This window comes from Nyctibius grandis, chromosome 2 (genome assembly GCF_013368605.1).
Source record: "Nyctibius grandis isolate bNycGra1 chromosome 2, bNycGra1.pri, whole genome shotgun sequence".
NCBI lineage: Eukaryota > Metazoa > Chordata > Aves > Nyctibiiformes > Nyctibiidae > Nyctibius > Nyctibius grandis.
In genome coordinates, this window is record NC_090659.1 from 79256403 (window position 1) to 79278675 (window position 22273).

General features: G+C 40.4%; 1 protein-coding gene across 1 annotated transcript in view; it reads left to right on the forward strand.

Moving 5' to 3' along the window:
* The window catches only part of TBC1D4 (TBC1 domain family member 4), a 117306-nt gene that overhangs the window by 62174 nt on the left and 32859 nt on the right, over positions 1 to 22273 (forward strand). Inside the window, exons 2-8 of the mRNA XM_068425221.1 lie at positions 6300 to 6902; positions 8322 to 8411; positions 12038 to 12142; positions 15941 to 16073; positions 17904 to 17995; positions 18803 to 18913; positions 19565 to 19684. Coding sequence (XP_068281322.1) covers positions 6300 to 6902; positions 8322 to 8411; positions 12038 to 12142; positions 15941 to 16073; positions 17904 to 17995; positions 18803 to 18913; positions 19565 to 19684 — 1254 coding nt within the window. The remainder of the gene's footprint in view (positions 1 to 6299; positions 6903 to 8321; positions 8412 to 12037; positions 12143 to 15940; positions 16074 to 17903; positions 17996 to 18802; positions 18914 to 19564; positions 19685 to 22273) is intronic.

Genomic DNA, 22273 nt, shown 5'->3' on the forward strand with positions numbered 1-22273 from the left:
CTCTTTAATTAGACTTCTTAGATCAGTCCTGTTTCCCTGGAGTGAAGTATTGCCTCTTTAATATCATTATGAAGCTCTTCTTACTTGCCTCTTAACTCACAGTCTTGTACATTTGCTTTTGGTAGGTTTTTTTTTTTTTTTTTTGCTTTTTTTTTTTTCCTCAGCCAAGTGTTGGAGTGTTCCTCACGGTGAGGAGCAGAACTAGTATCACAGGTCTAGTCTTACGCTTATGGTCCATCCTTGTCTTTTTTGGCCTCTTGCATTTGTGGGTGTTTTGGTACAGACCCTGAAGAATGATATTTGCTCTTCTGAGTTCTCCTTGCTGTATTCAGAGATTTAGGAGTTACTGTGAGCACTGTTTCATGTGTCTTAAAGTTCATGTGCCTCTGTTGTCTCCTGACAGGTGTGTGCAGCAGTTGACATCCTGGAGGGGAGGAAAGCTCATCTGAAGCTCTCATATCTGTTTTCTTTGGTATCAATTTATTAATACCTGACAGAGTTCAGTGTGCCTGTAGCTGTTGAAGCATGAAGTCACTGTTGTATTAGAGAAAGCTTTGTGTTCTTTTCCAACATATTTGAGTAAGTGTGTGGTTTAGTCCCTTCATCTAGATAATATGGATGTAGTCTATCTAGATGTGGATGTAGTCTATCTAGACTTCAGTAAGGCATTCGACACTGTCTCCCACAGCATCCTCCTAGACAAACTGGCTGCCCAGGGCTTGGATGGGTGGACTCTTCGATGGGTTAAAAACTGGCTGGATGGCCGAGCCCAGAGCGTGGTGGTGAATGGGGCAAAGTCCAACTGGCGGCCGGTCACTAGCGGTGTTCCCCAGGGCTCAGTTCTGGGGCCGGTGCTGTTCAATATCTTTATAGATGGTCTAGACGTAGGGATTGAGTGCACCCTCAGTAAATTTGCAGATGACACCAAGCTGGGTGGGAGTGTCGATCTGCTGGAGGGTAGGAAGGCCCTACAGAGGGATTTGGACAGGTTAGATAGATGGGCTGAGACCAACGGCATGAGGTTCAACAAGAACAAGTGCCGGGTCTTACACTTTGGCCACAACAACCCCCTGCAGCTCTACAGGCTGGGGGAAGAGTGGTTAGAAAGCAGCCCGGCGGAAAGAGACCTGGGGGTGCTGAGCGACAGCCGGCTAAACATGAGCCAGCAGTGTGCCCAGGTGGCCAAGAAGGCCAATGGCATCCTGGCCTCTATTAGTGTCACGGAATAGGAATAGTGTAGCCAGCCGGTCTAGGGAAGAGATCGTCCCTCTGTACTCGGCACTGGTGAGGCCGCACCTTGAGTACTGTGTTCAGTTCTGGGCCCCGCACTTCAAGAAAGATGTTGAGGTGTTGGAGCGAGTCCAGAGGAGGGCGACCAAGCTGGTGAAGGGTCTGGAGGGTCTGACCTACGAGGAACGGCTGAGGGAGCTGGGGTTGTTTAGCCTGGAGAAGAGGAGGCTCAGAGGTGACCTTATTGCAGTCTACAACTACCTGAAGGGAGGTTGTAGTGGAGTGGGAGTCGACCTCTTCTCCCGGGCAACTAGCGATAGGACAAGAGGGCACAGCCTCAAGCTTCGCCAGGGGAGGTTCAGGTTGGACAGTAGGAAGAATTTCTTTACAGAAAGGTTTATTAGACATTGGAATGGGCTACCCAGGGAGGTGGTGGAGTCACCATCTCTGGATGTGTTTAAGAAAAGACTGGACATGGCACTTAGTGCCATGGTCTAGTTGACAGGGTGGTGTCAGGGCAACAGTTGAACTCAGTGATCCCTGAGGTCTCTTCCAACCTGGTTGATTCTGTGATTCTGTAATATAGCATATCTATCTAGTTCTTCATGAAGCTTGTCAGGATTTTTGTTTTTCTGACAGCTTTTCAGTTTTTTGAGTGGTGATGTGTGTGCTCCTGGGTTTTAGCTCTTAAGAACCTTGCAGCTTCTGTTTTCGGAACTCATCCTCTTCTCTTCACCAACTGAAGTGAGAAATTAATAGATTTTTTACATTCTATGGTCAATAACTACACTGTGTTGGACAATTAACATTTAGAATGTCAGTTTAAAATGCTTATAACGTTAATTTGTATAGACTAGGAATATGTCTATCTGTGACGACCTTGTATTGTCCTATCCCTATACTATTTTTAATTGTTTTTTTTTTAACTGCCTTGTTCTACTTCACGTAGTAGTCTGCTACTCCTCAACAGTCATGGGAAACCATGAATAATACATATAGGCATGGCCTGCATTACGCTTCTGGTTTCTCCTTCTGGTTTGAGAACTGCTGTCCTGGCACAGCACCATTGGCTTCTACCTTTCTGCCTGAGAAGCCCTCCGCAACTCATTTTGGGACGTAGACATCTTCTCCTTCTTTGCCTAGTAATTTTTGGAAAAACGTGGTAGGCCCCTAGACCATGGGACTTGGGAGAGGCAAAGAATGGGAGAATTAACTCTTCTTGCATTGTTCTGGCACTAGCACCATGGGGTTTGTTCTGGCTGGAAGTGTGCCTCTCACCTTTCACCCTGCAAATACGCTGCCTATTTCCCTCTACTCAAGTCTCCCTCTTTGACATAACGATCTTCAAGGCTTGACGACAAAAATTCTGAGTATGTTAAATAGATTAATTGCCTAAATATTTTAAGGATTTCTTTATATACAGGTGAATGCTGAAAAACTATGCAATAACTCATTTAACTTTTTTGTTTTGCTCTACTGTAACAACTGAGATATATGTCCAGGAGGATCTGCAGTGGCCCTCTGGATTTCAGGAATAAGAATCCCATTTCTCCCCTTTGGCTCCTTAATTTCATGAGACTGCTGCAGGGAAATACTAGAACTTGGAAACACTTTAATAAGTTTTGAATGTTTCAGGAGTTTGTCTTAATATTACTAAACTGATTTCTAAAAATAGTTAAGCAGTTTCATCCTGTTAATTCAGTATTTTTAAATCACCATTCTGCTTACTGTCTTGTCTAACTTTGCCCTGCAATTTCAGCATTAACAGCTAATAAGCTAATATCCATATCCAAAGAAGTTACACAACTTTGATGGGGAAACTTTTGCGACTGGGACTTCTTGATACATAGAGGAACAAAATGTTAAAAAACAATTATATATGCCAAAGAAATGTGTTAGAAGCCACATTGGGTTGGTTGCTATGCTTGATAATTGTGTAACTTTTTCTGTACTTTGCATCTTGGGAAAATATAGATGCAAACTCTTGTTTAGACTCCACTTGATCCCAGTTATGGTTTTTGTCAGAAGTCAAAACATTAAATTAAAATATTGTAACCTGATCAGGTATGTCTCAGGTGGTAGTGGCGCTTGGTTCTTGATAGGGTGGTATTGCTCTGGAAGTGAAGGTCAGGTCTAACAGCATAAGCTGGTACATTGTCAATCGTTGGGCACATTGTCACCGGTATACAGTTATTCCTATACACTAAAGAGCAGTAAAATCCGTAATTATGACTAATTGCCTAGCAATGTTAGTATCTGTCTTGCATCTTATATTCGAAGCTGTTTTTCACACCATACTGTCTAGAGAATCCATGAAACAACCAGCGAGCATCTGGAACTGGTTCTGGACTGTCTGACAGATCTTCCTTATCCATTGTGATATCGCTATATTACATTGTTTTCCTCTTCATCTGTATATAAAAAAAGTGTTCATAACTATGGAGATTAAATGAATCTCAATTTTTCACCTTGATTTATCACTTAATTCTGTCGTTAGGAAGAAAACTAGGAAAAAAAGTGAATACTGATGAGGATGCACTCTAAAAAATAACAGCTTCTAAAAAAGGTTATCTAAACACAGCAGGGAATAAGGATTGGTTGGGCAGTATGAGCTGAACCCTCTGCTCTAATGCTAGGATCCCTCTATGCTGAAAGGAAAATACCGTAGCAATATATGTGGTAGGTAGAAGCAAAAGCTATACAGGGAGCAAGGATTGTGAAATAGTAATTGTGACTCCAGTACTGGTGACTGAAGAATGTGCACGATCTGGAAAAGATGGAAATAAAACCAAGTGATAAAATAGCAGGATGGTAGGGTGTTTTTTTTAAATAGAATTGCAATTACTTAAAACTCCATGTGTGTGCTTGTGGGGGAGATCTCTGAGAGAGGAGGGGATGGATGGGGAATCCTGTTGTGGTAGAGTTCCTAGTGTCTTATCGCCAGCCTGTTTGGACATTTGCTGGCAGGGGAGAGGGGGGGATAGGATGTGTTAGGAGACTATTGGGTATTATTAGAAAGACTCCAGAATTTCTTCTCCAGTCTTTTCTCTCAGAGGAGATGAGCAAGTGGCAGAACCCAGTTAATGGAGTGGAAGTGTTGGTACACTTCTTTTAAAAAAATCCAGATTGCCGATGAAACAGCTGGCATTGTTTATTCTAGTTCACTGCATGTGGAATTTATGCATTTTGAATAGAATTATCATTTATCACTATACTTCAAATAGAAATATAAGTGAATTGCCCTGTAACAAGTTCTGGATTTTAAAAAGGGAAATGTTAATTAAAAGACAGCTAGCTTGTGAATTTTGCTAAAATAGAGAGCTAAGGGATTTAAACTCTAGAGCTTCTTTAAGTGCAGATCATAGAAAGAATAAGAGGACTGATGAGTAGAAAAAGATCTACATCTTGGAATATGAACTGGCATATATGAAGTGAGAATTGTCAATGTCCAGCTGAGCTGGCATGGCTGGGAGGAAGCGCACCTTGGGCGATGGTGAAGCAGCCTGGTAGTGAGAATGAGTGAAGATTAAATACGCTCTAGTATCTGTGTCATATCAAGACTAACTTTTAGCCTCACTGAAAACTGAGATGATGATGACATCTATAGGGATGAAAGCCAAACCATCAGTAGATCTTAGGTTAATTGAACTTCATTTTGCAATAAATGAACTGGAAACAGATTTGAGTTGAATGCCCTATGGATGAGGAGTGTGTAATGGGAGACGGGGATTAAGACAAGGTAATTTTCCACTGTGACTTGCAAAAGTATTGGCATACGAGATTACTGCCTCATTAGCAAGTTTCAAGTGGTATCATGTGACTGAAAGAAAGCGATACTGTAAGGAGCATGGATTATTTACTAAGGTGTAACTTCAGAGTTATCTTTTTTTTAATAGAAAAAATACTTCAAAACATTATCAAATATTATTGATATGGTGGTAAACTGTATGGAATACAAAAGCTGTTGAATGATTGCATTGGATTAGGTGAGTGTTGAGAACCAATTTCTCTTGCACAGAAAATCAGATAGATATTCTCTCTTGATCTCATTGTCACTAGTAACTTCCCCAATGAATGTAACATGATGCCATTCATTATCCTTCCAGGGAAGATGAGACCTGGTGAGAAAGAGGTTTGGTTAAGCAGAGGTAGGTACTGTCAAAAGAGCAACTAGAACCACTCTGATCTGCGGTCAGTAGAGTTGGACAAGTCCTTGTTTTCGTTAATGAAGGCAAAATGAAAAAGGAGTTTGCATATTAAATATGTTGATACTGAAGGCAGACATCCTCCCAGGGTGACTGAGATAAAATGGTAAAAGAACCATGTGGCCTTAAAAGACTGGGTAATACAGGGCTGAAGTCGAGAGTTTCTACTGGAGATGTACAGTTTGCCCTTACAGGGTATAGTAGGAATCTGTAGGTAAGAATGACGGAAGAGAAGAGGGATTTGGGTGTGCTTCTTAATTGCATGATGATTGAGACAGCAGGGAGGTGTGACCTTAAAGTAAGCTATGTCATAGGATGGATGGGGTGAGGTTTTTGTAGTAGGTAATGAATGGGAGCTAATGCAATTGTACATGGTACTTCGGTAAAATTTCCATATGCCTGCTGACTGTATTCAACTCTCAGTTGAAACTGATGGGGATTGCTGCTCTGTTATTCACAAACTGTCCTAAGAATGGAGTATCTGGCACTGCAAGATAAAGACAAACAAACAGTGATGTGGGAAAAGAAAAGGTAGTCTCCGTGGAAAAAAAAACAAAAAACAAAAACAAACAAAACAAACAAACGAGAACATTTGTCAGTAGACTTGGTAATTTAAAAACTTATGTTCTGAAACGAGTTCCAGTAAAAAAAAAAAAAAAGAAATTATTTGCTTTGCTTCCACTGCATAAATTGCATAATACAGAATTTAAAATCTGCTATTTTTATATTGTCAGCCAAGAAGCTAGTGGCGTTCTCCTGAAGAAATAACCTTTGTAAATACTTATATTAACAAATGCTTGACATATCACTGTCTGTGCTGTCTCATTTGTGGGTACTAAACAGACCTTTCAAACTGTCCCTTAGGTTCCTGATGTCATCAGCAGCATAAGACAAGTCTCCAAAGCAGCACTGAAAGAAGATGCCAAACCAAATAAGGATAGTGAAGATGCCTTCTATGACTCTCAAAAATTTGAGGTCTTGTACTGTGGAAAGGTGATGGTGTCTCACAAGAAAGCTCCCTCCACACTAATTGATGATTGCATTGAGAAATTCAGCCTTCATGAGCGCCAGCGCCTGAAACTGTTAAACGAGCAACGGAATAACGAGTCAAGTTTGGATTTACCCCTGTGTGAAGGAGATGTGCCAGCTTCTCCATCAGATAGCCCATTTGAGGAGCTGGACAGCCCGAATAACACTGCAGGGCACGCTGCAATGTTTATAGTCGGCAGCCAGACCAACTTGACCAACCTGGCCAGCACTCGTGGCTCATTTCCAGAACGAATTTTAGAGGACTCTGGCTTTGATGAGCAGCAAGAGTTTCGCTCCCGGTGCAGCAGTGTCACTGCAGTTATGCAAAGAAGGGTTCATGACACAAACCTGAAAATACAGCCACGCAGAAGACATGCAAGTGCGCCCAGTCATGTTCAGCCCTCTGATTCTGAGAAGAACAGGACAATGTTGTTCCAGGTGTGTGCTAGGATGAGCAATTTCATGTTGGTTTTGCACCATATCTTCCCCTGGGCAGTTTGAAGCTAAGACAAGTTTTGCAAGATTAGTGTGGATCCAGTATGATTGCATGATTTCTGATAAATATTTATGTACCTGTTCATAAATGATTGGAACATAAGTAGCTGAACTATCTTAAGGAAGTCATCTCAACTCATGAGCTCCACTAAATTTTAAGAAAAAGGAATTACTGATGGAGTAATTACTTACAGGAGCAGAGTTTCTAGGGAAATCATTATTTTATATGCATTTCTGGTTCGTCTATATTGGTGAGATCTGAGACATAGCTGAAAAAAGTGAGTATTCTTTCAAAAAGAGAATATAGATGAAGACTTCCATGTGAACAAATCCTCTTTTTTGTGCGATTAAAAAGAAGCTCACAGTTTCACATAAGGCTTTCACAGCCTTATGTTTGACCCAGCCCCTTTATGATAACCTTTACTGATGTTCAGCTTGTCTTTCCCAGATGAATACTCGGACATCTCTGCACTGAAGTCTTCTTCCTTCAGACCTCATGGTTATTTCTTCTCTTGCCTGAAGTGCATTTGACATCTTCAGAGCTTGTATTGAGAAAACGAAAGGACAGTTAAAGGAGGTGACCCATAAAAGGAAAGATCTTTGGCCCTTAAAATAACAGGGGGCTAAATGCTTGGGTTTTGTCTTTTTCCATTTGCTTTAAAGATCATTCTTGCCTTTTATTCACTTGGGGAAATGCTAACTGAAGTGAAAATGCATTGCCCTTTAGAAAGCCACAGCTATCACTAGTAATGAAAAGGATTTAGCTGAGAAACTCCGTGAACTCTATGGAATAAGTTCCATACGCTTGAGAAGCAGTTTGGGAAAGCTGAAAGCTTGCTACAGAACCTACTCCTTGTCATCTGGAATTATGACAAAACCGAAAAGTATCATCTTAAGATCAACATAGATTCTCAGTTATGGTATAGTTTATGTATGGTATATAACTGTATATGTACCATATAAATGGTATAGTTTAAAAAAATTAATAAATCCACAAATTCTGGGGTTTATTGCAGCTTTTAATTTAGCCACACTGTTTACTGAAGGTTTTAGTATTGTCTGTCAAACATGTGATCTTTGGACCAAAATAACTCGAAAAGAAAAGGGAGGGAAAAAAAAGCTGTCTTCTTTCCAAGTCTTTTTCCTATTCAACTGAGTGTATTGTTCTTGCTGAAATATTCTTACTCAACATAAGCTGATTTATGGCACCCTTGTTCCTGCTGAGTAAGCTGTTGTGCTGAAGGTACTCTATGTGAACAAGAAAGGGCTGGATTGTGACATTTTTGTTGCTGTTAATGTTGTGCCTCCAAGACAGTCATAAACTAGATTTATTTTTCTCCCCCCGCCTCCCTCCCCCCGCAGGTTGGAAGGTTTGAAGTTAACCTCATCAGTCCAGACACCAAATCTGTTGTGCTTGAAAAGAATTTTAAAGATATCTCCTCATGTTCTCAGGTAAGCATAATAAGAAGCAACATGTAGATCATCATCAGAAAAGGAATTTATTTGTTCTTCAGCTGGGTTGCCTTGCTGGTCTATAGGCAGCAGAAAAAAAAGAAAAGTAGAATTCATTTTCAGCATTCTATGCTGTTTTCCTTTATTCAGTCTCAAAGGCAAATTTTAGACAGTTTATCCTATCTAAATGACCGCAAATGGAAGTAAATTGCTGTTTTACCCCACTGTCTCCTTAATGTAAAAAAAAAAGGGGGGGAGGGATTTTGAATGATTGTGACTAATGTATATACAAATCCTGCATGAAGTTTGATGCGTTGACTTCTTTGGGGAGTACAGCTGAATAAATTGGATATTAAACTGTGATTGCTTCATGAACACTTGCAGCAGACTTGGTGTACTGATTTGCCTTTGCAAGAGTGAGAGCTGTTACTCAAATCAGGACTTTCACTCATCTGGTAGCAGTTTCAAGCAGATACTGCACAAAAATAATGCAATGTCATTCCCAAAGAGCTTTAAGTACAGAAAAGATGAGCGCAAAATAACCAGTCTGAGCTGTGATAGTGGCAACTTTGATCATTGATGAGAAAACAAAGTATAAACTGTTCTGCTTTGGGAGAATGTTGCATATAATTTTGGAAGTAGCTTAGTCTCCATTTAGGATGCTCTGAGTGTGCTGTCTCTGAGCAGCTAAGCTCGTGAAAGCCTCTGGAATGAAAGGAGGAGAGCATCAGATCAGCCCTCCAGAAAAACATCAGTTCACCTGCATAATTTCTTCTGGAGAATACGGCAATAGATGAACCTAGCTATGTCCAATAATAAATAAATGTGTCTTATAAAGTTAAATGCCAAGGCTGAGGGATTCACCTTTCTATCTTGCTGCTGTTCAGCACCTGTTACTATTGGCACTTCATGTTTTGAGTCTTGTTTCACTACCTTCTTTCATTCACTATGCACTTGCATAATTTCAGGCCTCCTCTAAACATTATTCTAGTTTAAAGTATGCTTCCTGGCATGCTCTAAACCTGTATTTCACCCCCAAGTGCTTTCATTTTAATGCTAATAACAGATCTGCTCTTGCATGACTGTGCTACCAATGCTAATACAAATTAAGAACTGGTCAACACTTGTAACTCAAGTGGAGTCTTGAGCTGCCAACTAAAGGTCTAGGCCCTTTAGTGGAGTCTGCTGTTAAAGTACAATTTGTATTGCTCTTGGTAGAGAAAAAAGGCAAGTGCAAATATAGAATGGGACAGTATAATCAAACAATGATGTATTAATAGCTTTATAATAAATACAGATCAAAGAGATTCTTAAAGCGGTGGTACGGAAAGCAAAATTTGCGGACAGCTTGAGTCTTCTCCTGCTTTGTGGGTGTACTGAGCTGAATAAAAGTGACACTTCAGCTTTACATACTGGGCTCCTGAGTTGTGTGTATGTACTGTTAATAGTCAAAGAAAACAGTGCTACGTGGGGACAACCTTTGTTCTTCTCACTTTAAAGCATGGTAGAGACCAGCAAGACCATGGCAGACCTTCAGGGCCTAGCTTTCCTTCAGTAAAATAACTGTGTGCAGTAAGTAGCATTAGGTAATGCTGTGTGTTGGGCTTTGCAGGTGCAGTTTTCCAGCTCTTCACTTTCATTTGGAGCAAAGCTTTTGATATTTTGCATGCTTGAATAACTTGAACAGGCACTAACAACAGTGTGGGGTGTTGGGTTTTGTTTGTGTTTTTTTTTAATGCAAAACAGCTACTTTAGAGAAGTTTTTTTTTTTTCTAAGTTCAGTAGAAATGAAACGTTAATTTATTCAAGACTAAGGGGTTAGTTGCATAAACCTCATCAGTACTTCTTTTAAGAACTCAGTGCTAGCCCCAGGGCTTCTCTGTTGTGCATTTATAGGGCAGTGATTTACTGCGTATTGTGAGACTGCAGCTTAGGAATGTTTGTTCTTCTGAACTTTAAAAATGATGAAAAGGAGATGTTTGCTTCAGCTTGCATTCTGGATTCTTTTAGTCTGGTCTAATAAAGGTATTTTTATTCTATAGCTTAAGTATGGTTGATCTGCTGCATTCAATTCATTATCTGCACTCCATATAATTGTCAAAGCCTCAAATATAGTTGATGATAAACTCCTGTGTGTGCTGTCTAAGCTCATCTGTCAGACAGATGTAGAATTTTTCTTGTCGCATCATAACTGACCTTGAAGGAACACAGAACAACAAAAAACTTTGTTCTTTTGGCATGATAGTGTAGCCACCCTCTTAAAGAAATGTGATAGAGGTACTGTTAATTGAGGAACATACTGTGCTATTTACACTTCAGTGGAGCAAGTGTCACATCCATCTCCCCCGCAACTGTTCTCCTGTGGAGACTGAGAAATCAGACAGCAGTAGACTTGTTCAGACACTGTCAGCAGTGCCCTCACCGAACCACCTTAAGTAAATAGGTTTTGCTTGCAAAACAGAGGGCATCATTTCACTGTTACATAGATCAACATATGTGTATACATCTGTTCTTTTTCGTTTTATGCTTTTGAAGTCTTCATGTGTCACAGGAAAATGGGTTCAATTAAGTCAGGATCAGTGTGGACTATGGTAAACTAAAGCCATTTTTGCCATCTTAAGACGTCCTCTGCACCTTTGTTAAGTTTTGTTTAAGTAGTACAAAGGTAACTTTTTGAATTTTGTTTTTAAAAACTACAGTCTGTAGTGACAATATGTTCAGTCTGTCACGTAGTGCATTACCAATTTTGTCTAGAGTGTTTTCTGTAGTGACAAGAAAGTTGTTTTGCCTCCTCCCCTCCTTTACGATATAGATGTTTTCTTTGGAGATGGATCCAAGCAACAGAGTTCTGCTTTCTGTTGTATTTGAACTTGAGGGATTAGGCTTTCTTTTGGAGAAAATCTGCTATTACCATACTCAGATGATAAAAACATTGGCAAAAGCTTTAACAATAGTGAGTCATGTTCCATGAATTGAGACTGGGAATATAGTGCTTCTTAGGAAGCAGCTCTCTTTGATCTTCTCAGTGCTGTTTTTAGCAAGGCAACGTTCCCTGTCAAGCACTGAGACTAGGATCTTGAAAGAAAACATCAGTAGTAATGTGTAGTAAGTCTTGAGACTTCTGGTATGTAACTCAGTCTCAAAGAATTTATTTAATAATTTGGTTGGAATTCTGCATATCACCACTCATTCCCTGCTCTTTTTGGTATAGTCCAAATTTGTATTACAGGAAAGTGAAGATCTGTTGCTACTTTGATGCTACTCCAGTCCCATGTTTTAGTGTGGGCTCATTATATCACGTTTTCACTGCAGAGGCAATTCCAAATACAACCTAGGGGTCTTTTCTTCACCTCCATGAAAATCCAGTTTTCCTAATGGAAGAAATTCAGGTCCAGGTCTATTGCTGTGTAACTTTTGATTGTGTAAAGAACTTTATGTAATGTTTAAATCCAAAAAGCAATTTAAAAGATAACTATTGTAGCTGTAAAATAAATCAGTAGGAGTATGCATTTGTAGTTTCTCAAATTTTTGTGTTGGCAAGTGTTGGAGTCTGGTAACTAGGATCACTTTGGAAACTAAACTTGTTTATAAAATAGTCCACTAATGCTGTTTTTAAACTCTTTTAGGGTATAAAGCATGTTGATCACTTTGGCTTCATTTGCCGGGAATCCGTTGAACCTGGGTTAAACCAGTATGTTTGCTATGTGTTCCAGTGTGCAAACGAGTCTCTGGTGAGTATTTATTAATGAACCTGACCTTTCCATCGAAGGATGTCTGAAGCATTTCCTAAAGCATGGAAGTCTGTTATTCTGCTCTGTCGGCTGAGCCTCAGTGATCATGTCTTCTCAGGTGTGAGGCCTCAGTTGTGAATATGAAAACATGCAATAGGAAATGCATACATTCTGTTCATATATAGCCGTATCCTAGTACTCTGCTGATGCATATATCAATAACAAACACAAAAAATCCAGATGTATGAGTTCACACATGCAGACTGTGAGCATCTTTGGGCTCTATATTTGATTGTAACTCTTGCATTTCTAATTGTTGAGTCACTTTGTTCCCCATTAAACATGTAATTACATATATTGAATCAGTAACAAATCTGATGATAAAACCCAAACATACTTTTCAGGGTAGAGTTTAAACTACTGGCCTGATCCTGCGTGTGTCTTTAGCTTGATTGTGGATTTAGCATTTTCCCTGTAGTCTGTTTTGTTCCTTAGGAGAAGAAGATAGCAGTGTCTGATCAGAGAAGACGAAAACCATAGTATGTGTGGATGTGTGTAACTATAAAAAAGGTCCATTGGACATTTGATTATGTATCAATCAATTGAAGTTCCAGGTGCCAGTGATTTAACTGACACAGATAGCTTAATAACATGAGAGACATACAGGAAATAATTTTGGCTGCTACATTTTAGGATGAGAGGAAACAGCCTCAAGTTGATCTAGGTGAGGTTTAGATTGGGTATCAGGAAAAATTTCTTCACGGAAAGGGTTAGCAAGCATTGGAACAGGCTGCCCAGGGCAGTGGTGGAGTCGCCATCCCTGGAAGTATTTAAAAGACATGTAGGTGTGGTGCTAGAGACATGGTTTAGTGGTGGTGTTATCAGTGCTAGGTTAATGGTTGGACTTGATGATCTTAAAGGTCCTTTCCAACTGAAACAATTCTGTGATTTTTATTTTAAAGCTCTGACACTTTAAAAGAAGTTGGTTTCTGTTCTGAAACGTGTTTGTTCCTGATGGCTGTGCTAACAGCTGCTAACTCTATTTCAGCTAAACTTAAAATCTTCTAGATAGCTGAAAATGTAATGTAGAGAGGCAACTAGGAAAGCTAAGGCCTCCTTGGAATTAAACCTTGCAAGAGAGGTCAAGGACAACAGAAAGGGCTTCTTCAAATATATTGCGGGTAAAGCCAACACTAGAGGCAATGTAGGCCCACTGATGAATGAGGTGGGGGCCCTGGAGACAGAGGATAAAAAGAAGGCGGAGTTACTGAATGCCTTCTTTGCCTCTGTCTATACTGCTGGAGGCTGTCCTGAGGAGCCCTGGACCCCTGATGCCCCAGAAGAAGTCAGGATAGAGGAGGAATCTGTCTTGGTAGACGAGGGCTGGGTCAGGGACCAATTAAGCAATCTGGACGTCCATAAATCCATGGGCCCTGATGGGATGCACCCGCGGGTGCTGAGGGAGCTGGCGGAAGTCATTGCTATGCCACTCTCCATCATCTTTGCTAAGTCGTGGGCAACGGGAGAGGTGCCTGAGGACTGGAGGAAAGTGAATGTCACTCCAGTCTTCAAAAAGGGCAAGAAGAAGGACCCAGGTAACTATAGACCGGTCAGCCTCACCTCCATCCCCAGAAAGGTGATGGAGCAACTTGTTCTTGGTGCTGTCTCTAGGCACATCAAGGATAGGGGGATCATTAGGGGCACTCAGCATGGCTTCACCAAGGGGAAGTCATGCTCAACCAACTTGATAGCCTTTTATGAGGACGTAACCCGGTGGATAGATGATGGTAAAGCTGTGGATGTGGTCTATCTCGATTTCAGTAAAGCGTTTGACACGGTCTCCCACAGCATCCTCGCAGCTAAACTGAGGAAGTGTGGTCTGGATGATCGGGTAGTGAGGTGGATTGTGAACTGGCTGAAGGAAAGAAGCCAGAGAGTGGTGGTCAATGGGACAGAGTCCAGTTGGAGGCCTGTGTCTAGCGGAGTCCCTCAAGGGTCGGTAGTGGGACCAGTACTATTCAATATATTCATTAATGACTTGGATGAGGGAATAGAGTGCACTGTCAGCAAGTTCGCTGATGACACAAAACTGGGAGGAGTGGCTGACACAACGGAAGGCTGCGCAGCCATTCAGAGAGACCTGGACAGGCTGGAGAGTTGGGCGGGGAGTAATTTAATGAAATATAATAAGGGCAAGTGTAGAGTCCTGCATCTGGGCAAGAACAACCCCATGTACCAGTACAAGTTGGGGGCAGAGCTGTTGGAGAGCAGCGTAGGGGAAAGGGACCTGGGGGTCCTAGTGGACAGCAGGATGACCATGAGGCAGCAGTGTGCCCTTGTGGCCAAGAAGGCCAATGGCATCCTGGGGTGTATTAGAAGGGGTGTGGTCAGCAGGTCGAGAGAGGTTCTCCTCCCCCTCTACTCTGCCCTGGTGAGGCCGCATCTGGAATATTGTGTCCAGTTCTGGGCCCCTCAGTTCAAGAAGGACAGGGAAGTGCTAGAGAGAGTCCAGCGCAGAGCCACGAAGATGATTAAGGGAGTGGAACATCTCCCTTCTGAGGAGAGGCTGAGGGAGCTGGGTCTCTTTAGCTTGGAGAAGAGGAGACTGAGGGGTGACCTCCTTAATGTTTATAAATATGTAAAGGGCAAGTGTCATGAGGATGGAGCCAGGCTCTTCTCAATGACATCCATTGACAGGACAAGGGGCAATGGGTGCAAGCTGGAACACAGGAGGTTCCACATAAATATGAGGAAAAACTTCTTTACGGTGAGGGTGACTGAACACTGGAACAGGCTGCCCAGAGAGGTTGTGGAGTCTCCTTCTCTGGAGACATTCAAAACCCGCCTGGATGCGTTCCTGTGTGATATGGTCTAGGTAATCCTGCTCCGGCAGGGGGATTGGACTAGATGATCTTTCGAGGTCCCTTCCAATCCCTAACATTCTGTGATTCTGTGTGAAGGACCTGATTCTAAAGTAGAATACTGATTTCTTTCATATGATTGTCATCAATCTGTTGTATCCTTCCTTCCATGCTAATGCAAAGACTCAAGGAAACAGCTTTTAATAAGCATTGTATTTCCATAAAATACAGACAGAGGAACTCCAAGTGCTTTGTATGTAAGGTCTGAGAGTGTATTTGAATGAGTTTGAAGAAACGCTGTCACCTTGACCTTTCTTACACAAAAGTTGAGCTTTTCGAGTGCTGGTGTGTGGGAACATAGCACTGCTATATTTGTGGTAGTGGCAGAGGAAAGATCAGGGCAGGCTGGCAGTACTTAGGGATAAGTTGATGGTTGTAATGAAGCTAGTAGCCTGTCTAATAACCTGGAAAAAAGTGAATTGCTATGCGAAGCTCCTGTCTGTCAGCAGAATGGGTCTGTGGGTTTTTTTTCTAAAATGGTACAGCAGTGGGAAAAAGATTGTTGAGAGGGAGCGTGTGCAGTTTACAGGAGAAACTTGAAGCTAAAGAAAAATAAATTAATGTTTTTATTTAGCCAGCATGTATTCAAGCCAAAAATTCCCACTTGTGGCTTCTTAAAACAGCGGCTGCGTGCCCATTAAGCTTGAGTAGCCGCAGGTAGATATTCAAAATTACAGTCTGGCTGGACTTGAAGATGGTGAGCATCCACAGACAAGGCAGAAAAGCCAGGAATACAACCTTGATCTCTTTAGAAGACAGCAAACAGGGTTTTTTTTGATTGTAAAGCACCTGTCTATGGTGTGATATATAAATCTAACTTGATGTATATGGCATGTATTTTTGTTTATATACTGTCTTTTCCCTCCCTTCCCTTTAGGTTGATGAGGTAATGCTTACACTGAAACAAGCCTTTAGCACTGCTGCAGCTCTGCAAAATGCCAAGACGCAGATTAAACTCTGTGAGGCCTGCCCTATGCATTCACTACATAAACTTTGTGAAAGAATTGAAGGTAGCAGCTGAGTTTATTTTCTAATTGTGTTTTTCTATTATTCTAGAAGAATTTTACTATGCCTATAAAATAAAACTGTATACTATAACTTTAATTATGTCAACCATGTGCTTTCAACTTAAACAGTATAAGAACAGAGGGAAAAGTATCCCAATAAGCAGTTCTTACCATCACTTTGCACTGTCTGTAGTCAAGCGGAGGTGGTAGCAGTAATAATATTGAGAGTGAATTTAGTACAGCTTGCGTTATAAAGACATACTCTTTCATTGTCGTACCTCTCTTAAATGTTAAGCAGAGCAGAAAAACCCACCAGTTCATCTTCTGCCTTTTTTTTTTCCTGAAAATGCATGCTTTCAAAATTGGTCCTAAAAAGACAGTTGTGATCAAACAGCGTCTTGCTTTTTCATGTGTTCGTTTTTTCCTGTGTGGGGTTATTTTTTCCTTCTTTGTATTTATTCTGTTGCACACTTCAAAACCTAGTTCTCTTATGGGAAATAGATGGTAAAGTTAGGAGATTAATAGCTAATAAAGGAAGTTAAGGCAACTAACTGGCCTCAAATTTGAATACACAAACCTTTGTTGCTTCTCACAAGACAGAATTTTTTTAAAAAAAGTTAGTAGCAGGGTATGTCTCCTTGCAAAGTGTTGTATGGAAAAAAAGCAAATATGTTACACTACTCTGGTATCTTCTGGCCTGGTGATGATGGTGCTGAATTGCCTGTTGTCCCATTCATTAAAAGTCACTATTGCTGCTTACCTCCCTCTGGTGGATGAAAAGCAAAGTATAAAATCTTAGTGGAGTGAGATTCTGTTAGGTTGTGACCAGTATTTTCCAGGTTCACAAAAGATATTCAGAATTGATAAAGCTTAACTGGGAAAGTCTTCTGTCAGTGAAAAACTACAGAGGCTGCTGTAAAAGGCAGTGTAAATATCTTGAATACGGGTACTTACAAGCCTGGGGTAAGGATCCAGTATCAAAAGAAAATCTCTTCTAGGGGAACAACTTGAGTGCTGTAATAGTAGTTTCATAAGCTTTGTACTTAGTGACTGAAAGACTTATTTTAGTGTCCCTTTCTTTTCATCTGCCTGCTTTGTTTAGAGTCTAGAAGTTAATCGTAATCAAACCCAGGACTTCATGACTTTGGAAAACCTTGATCTGTTCTGATTGCAGTTCTCAATGAATAATATCTACCTTAGATGGAAAAAACATATATCTTCGTCTGATTTGAGAGGGTTGGTTTCCCCACAGTTTTTGTAGCTTCTTAGAACAAGCTCTGTGAGCAAATGTGCACTTTATTGAACATCAGAAATTCTTTCCTTTATTCTTACTCTTGCTTTTAAAAGTGTCTTTGATTCTCGGGTGTGACTTATAACCTACCCTTTCCTTGTGTAGAAATGCATCTGAACTTTTCAATGAAAAGCATCTGAAAACTTCTGAGTATCTTGTGCATTGAGTATCTTTACAGTTATATCCCTGATCTGTTCTTCTCTTCCTCCTCTCCCATGCAGTTGTCAGGCTTCCATCTTAGTGATCTCTTGGTACTAGGACAAAAGACACCAGTGGGGTAGGGAGCACAACCTTTTACAGAGGAGCCAGACATTTAACTGCTGCTAGTTCTATTTTTGCTGCTAAAGAAAGGAGACAAAACCATGTGGTTTAACAAAACCTGAAGTATTTTGTATCATGTATACTGCAGATACACAACGGTCATACGTTAAACTTGTATAAACTCAAAATGCAGGTTTATATCTTCTACTATAATTTTTTCAAAAGTTTTTAGAGAGACCATTTTAGAATCTAGAAGCTTTAATGTTCTTTTCTTTTCTCAGGACTCTATCCACCAAGAGCCAAACTTGTAATTCAGAGACATCTGTCATCACTAACTGATAATGAACAAGCAGACATTTTTGAACGTGTTCAGGTAATATGTTAGAAGCTGTTGTTTCAAATTTGGAAAAGACTATGATAAAATTAGCTAGATAATTTTTCTTTTGATTATGTTTGTTTTGTTATGTAGTTGATCTACAATTTACTGTTGTTCCACCAAACACCATACTGAAATAGCATGCTCCAACCTAACCTCATGTGTTATACACTGCTATCGGGAAAGTTTTGGTTCCCCAGTCTACTGAGATGCTCTGTGTTTATACTCAGAGTATTATTCTTTTTTTCTGAGCTTAGTTTTTCATCTATAAACACATTTCCCTACTTGAAAGTGTCATGGGAGTGAGTTGAGAGCAGGTGGGACATTCAGGTGTCAGGAATGCGTCTGGCATTTTCCGAAGCTCTCTTCTTTGACTTAGTCTGAGGCAAGATTCTGGTGTAAGCAAGTGTGCTCAAGTGGATGAAGTATACAATAATTTAGACTTCCAAAGGCTATGCTCCTCTCTAGCTGCCTGAAGAAGGGAGTGGCTCTTTGGTTTTCCTGGGTTCGTTATTCCATTTGTAAGGCTATGCAATGGCAGACGACCTTAGAAAACAAAATGTGTGGGTGTAAGGTTCCCTCCTCTCCACAGCCTGTAACATTCTCCATAGGGAAGTTTTGGTCTGTTTTGCTTAGGAGTATGAAGGCACACAAACAGTAGTGCAATTTTAACACACTAATAGTGTAGTCTGGCATCTGGTGTATCAGTATATCAACTTCAAAGAATACATACATACAGAGGGAAAAATAAGCAACTCATGACTTGAAAGACAGCTCTACTCTTTTCTTTGCTGTTACTGACAGAAAATGAAGCCTGAAAATGACCAGGAAGAAAATGAACTTGTGATCTTACATCTACGCCAACTCAGTGAAACTAAGCAGAAAACGCACATTCACATTGGTGAAGCACCGTCGGTAAAGCTTATTTTTGTATTATTCCTCTCCCTCCTCCCACCCTATTCAAATGCAACCTTGAATACTAGCAGGGCCACTGCTAGAGTTCATCAGGGGTAGCTGAAAGGTGGATATTGTAATTAAGAGAGGACTGTGAAAGAGAAGTAATCTGGTTTGATATACAGTGGCATGCTTGGTTTTCTTTAAGTTTGAGGGGCAGGAAGGGAGGGAAGAAAGACAACCAATTATTTTTAGGTTTAGATTTCCTTACAGTGTGAGGATACCTTTTCTGTCCTTTTCCTTCCTCCCTGATCCCCCCTCCCAAACAGTCATTTTTTGGGGGAATAGGAATGAAGAGGAGATTGGTTTCAGTTTAAACTACAAACTTTTGTAGCAAAGGAGATGGGAAACATTGTTAAATTGATATGCTTTTACAAGATAGTCTTTAGGGATGAAATGTGCCTTTAACTGGGGTTTTTTTTGTGGGTTTGTTTTCTTCGGGGTGTGGGGCTTTTTGGTTTTTTGTTTGTCATTTGTTTTGTTTTGTTTTCTTTTAATAAAGGCCAAGAGTATGTTGTTTATTATGTAACTTGGTTCAGCTCTAGTCTTTGGAGGTCTGCAATTGTGAAAAGAATTGCCAAAGCTTAATTGTGTCCTTGCTCATTTCAACAGACCATTTCTAACAGTGCGATTCCAGAAAGCACCACCAGTGGTGGCAGGTTTAAACTTGACATTCTGAAAAACAAGGCCAAGAAATCCTTGACTAGCTCTCTGGAAAATATCTTCTCAAGGGTAAGATTAACAACTCATTGTCAGCAGCTCTCCCAGATATCCTTGACAGTACAGACCTATCATTTTTTATTTTGTTTTTTACCTCAGTCTGATAAATACTTAATGAAGCGATATCCCTGTTGTGAAATCTGAGTGTTATAGTTGAGTTGATTGTGACTTAACTGTGCTAGAAAGTTTATGGTAAGGCCACGCATGGAGAGGGGAAAAAAGGCTTTTTCTGAATGATGCAAGTTCATTGTAGGTGGCAAGTGAGTTAGCTGAGCATGGTCAGATATGTTGCTTCAGAATAAAAAAAATTAATCAAGATGGTTGCATGATCCCATAAAGAGGCATGTTATCTTTTTTTGGAAGTGTGACTAAGTGTACCTGCATAAACTGGAAATCTGTTGTGAGAAGTAATGCCTTGCCTCTTGTAGCAAAAATTACTCATATTGGTCACTAAGGATCTTTAGAAAGTAGTAACAAAGTTATCCTTTTGCAAGGAAAAAGAAAAGCAATAGATTGGAAAAAAAAAAGTATTCTTCATTTCAGTGTTACTAGCCAGGTATGATGTGGAATTGCAGATAATTACTGGAACTCTCTTATATTAAATAGCCTTTTAAAGAAGAAGTCTTGGCAAGTTTTGCTTAGTGTCCCCTGCTCGGTAGGGAGGGTCCTGAAAGCAGAGAAAGGGCATGTAGGAGGAGTAACTGAAGAAGGCTGAGTGCCTGGGATCCAGTATGTCATTACAGAGAAAGTGTGGTGAGCTGTGAATACTGGCTGGTGAGGCCTAAATATAGTTTGGAGCAGTGAAATTAAGTTCCTTCTGCTGGTAATTTTAAAAGTGCCATGCTAAATCGAGGCCTAAGTTGCGCTTGTCCTGCAGCTTATATGTGTATGTCATAAAGTAACCTGCAAATGTGGGATGCTACAGATGTTCCCCATAAAGGAGGCAAAATATTATTTGCCAGGGAGAATCCTTAGAACTGTTTGTACTTAAGGTTGGATGTGAATTTGACCTAGGACTGAAGCTAACATCAAAACTCTCCTGGTCAAATCTGGCCTGTGTTGTGTAGCAAATTTATACACTAGGAGCTTGGTCTGAAGAAGGAGAGTGCGCAAAAGAGAGTGATGACAGTCAGAAGATCTGGATAATTTCAGCAGTCTGGAATATCACCAAATGGTGACAGCTACAGTCATGCCTGTGCTGAGTCTGATTTCTTTTCCACATCTAAAGGACATGTGACTGGAAAGTGGTCTAGCTCTGACGGTGGGTCACTAACCCTGTGGTGGTTATGAACAGGCATACATCATCGGGAATAACACAGGAAGGCAGCCCTGCCGTATACGGACATACTAGCACGCTGATCATGTCAAGGAAAAAGCATTTAGATGAAATGCACTGCTTAAGTTGAAGAGTCCCTGAAGGGAAATTGCTTATATATTGTTGGGTTTGATATAGTATGTTCCTTCTCACCAGGGCCACTGTGACATGCTGCACGTTATAGTATAAGGATCTACACAGTCCATGACTGAGTTCAAGAGAAGCGGACACCTGAATCTGAATTAGGGCCATTTTAAGTTTGCTATTTATGAAGCGGACTTGCTGTTGTGAGGAAGGTTGTCTCATCTTTAACTTGAAACTCCAAGAGATCAGGAACAGCAGTATGTTGTAGTGAATCATGATCCACATAGGGGTTCGTCCTTGCAGATCCGTTTAAAGGTTACACAATGCAAGAACGAGAAAAATAATTGACAGTGCAACTCAACCACTAATTATTTGGTTAAAGCAGGTATATATGACGAGTGTCTCTGTGCATGTATACTGTGTGTTACATGCATATGTGTGTTATATGATGACAGTTTCAATAGTTCTTATTCTTCATCAGGCACAACAAGCCTAAGGGATCATGGCTAATTCCTAAAGGTATTTAGACACCAAATACCTATTGATGTGATGGGCTTTCCCCTCCTTAAGCCAGATGCAGATCACATGGTATTGATGTAATAGGATGCTAATTACTGCATGACTTATTTTTATCTTAAAATATATTTAGTAACAATGAGACCAGGAAAGAAATTAAGGGTTTTTTAAAAAAAATTAACATTCAGCATCTTTTTGTAGATAAAAAGATTTAAGTAAAAAGTAGAAATCGGTATATGTGGGGGAGAGACTTACACAGCCTCAATCTTAGCAAAATTAGAAATAAGTATGTAGTAACCAGATATCTAGGAACACTTTAAGTGGATAGCTTCTTAGCTAGATAAATAGAATCAAGTGACATTTTAAGCTACTTGAAGGAGTAGCTGCTCACTGCTCACCGTAAGGAATCATGCTGGGTTCTGTGCTCTGGCTTCCCTTAGTCCCAGAGGAATCTCACTTTTTCACTTGTTTGTTTTGCTGGACTGATCTTATTTTTGTCAGGTTTGAACTGAAAATAGGCTGTGGCTTCCTAATGAGGTACCTTAGAAAAATAAATATAACCTCTGTTTGACCTTATGTACAGATTTCTTCCAGCCTATGCTGCACTATCCTCTTCTGTTGTTATTTTTTCTGAACCAAAAAGCCCTTCTTACAGTGCCAAAAGTGTGTGTTTTTAAAGCTAGTGA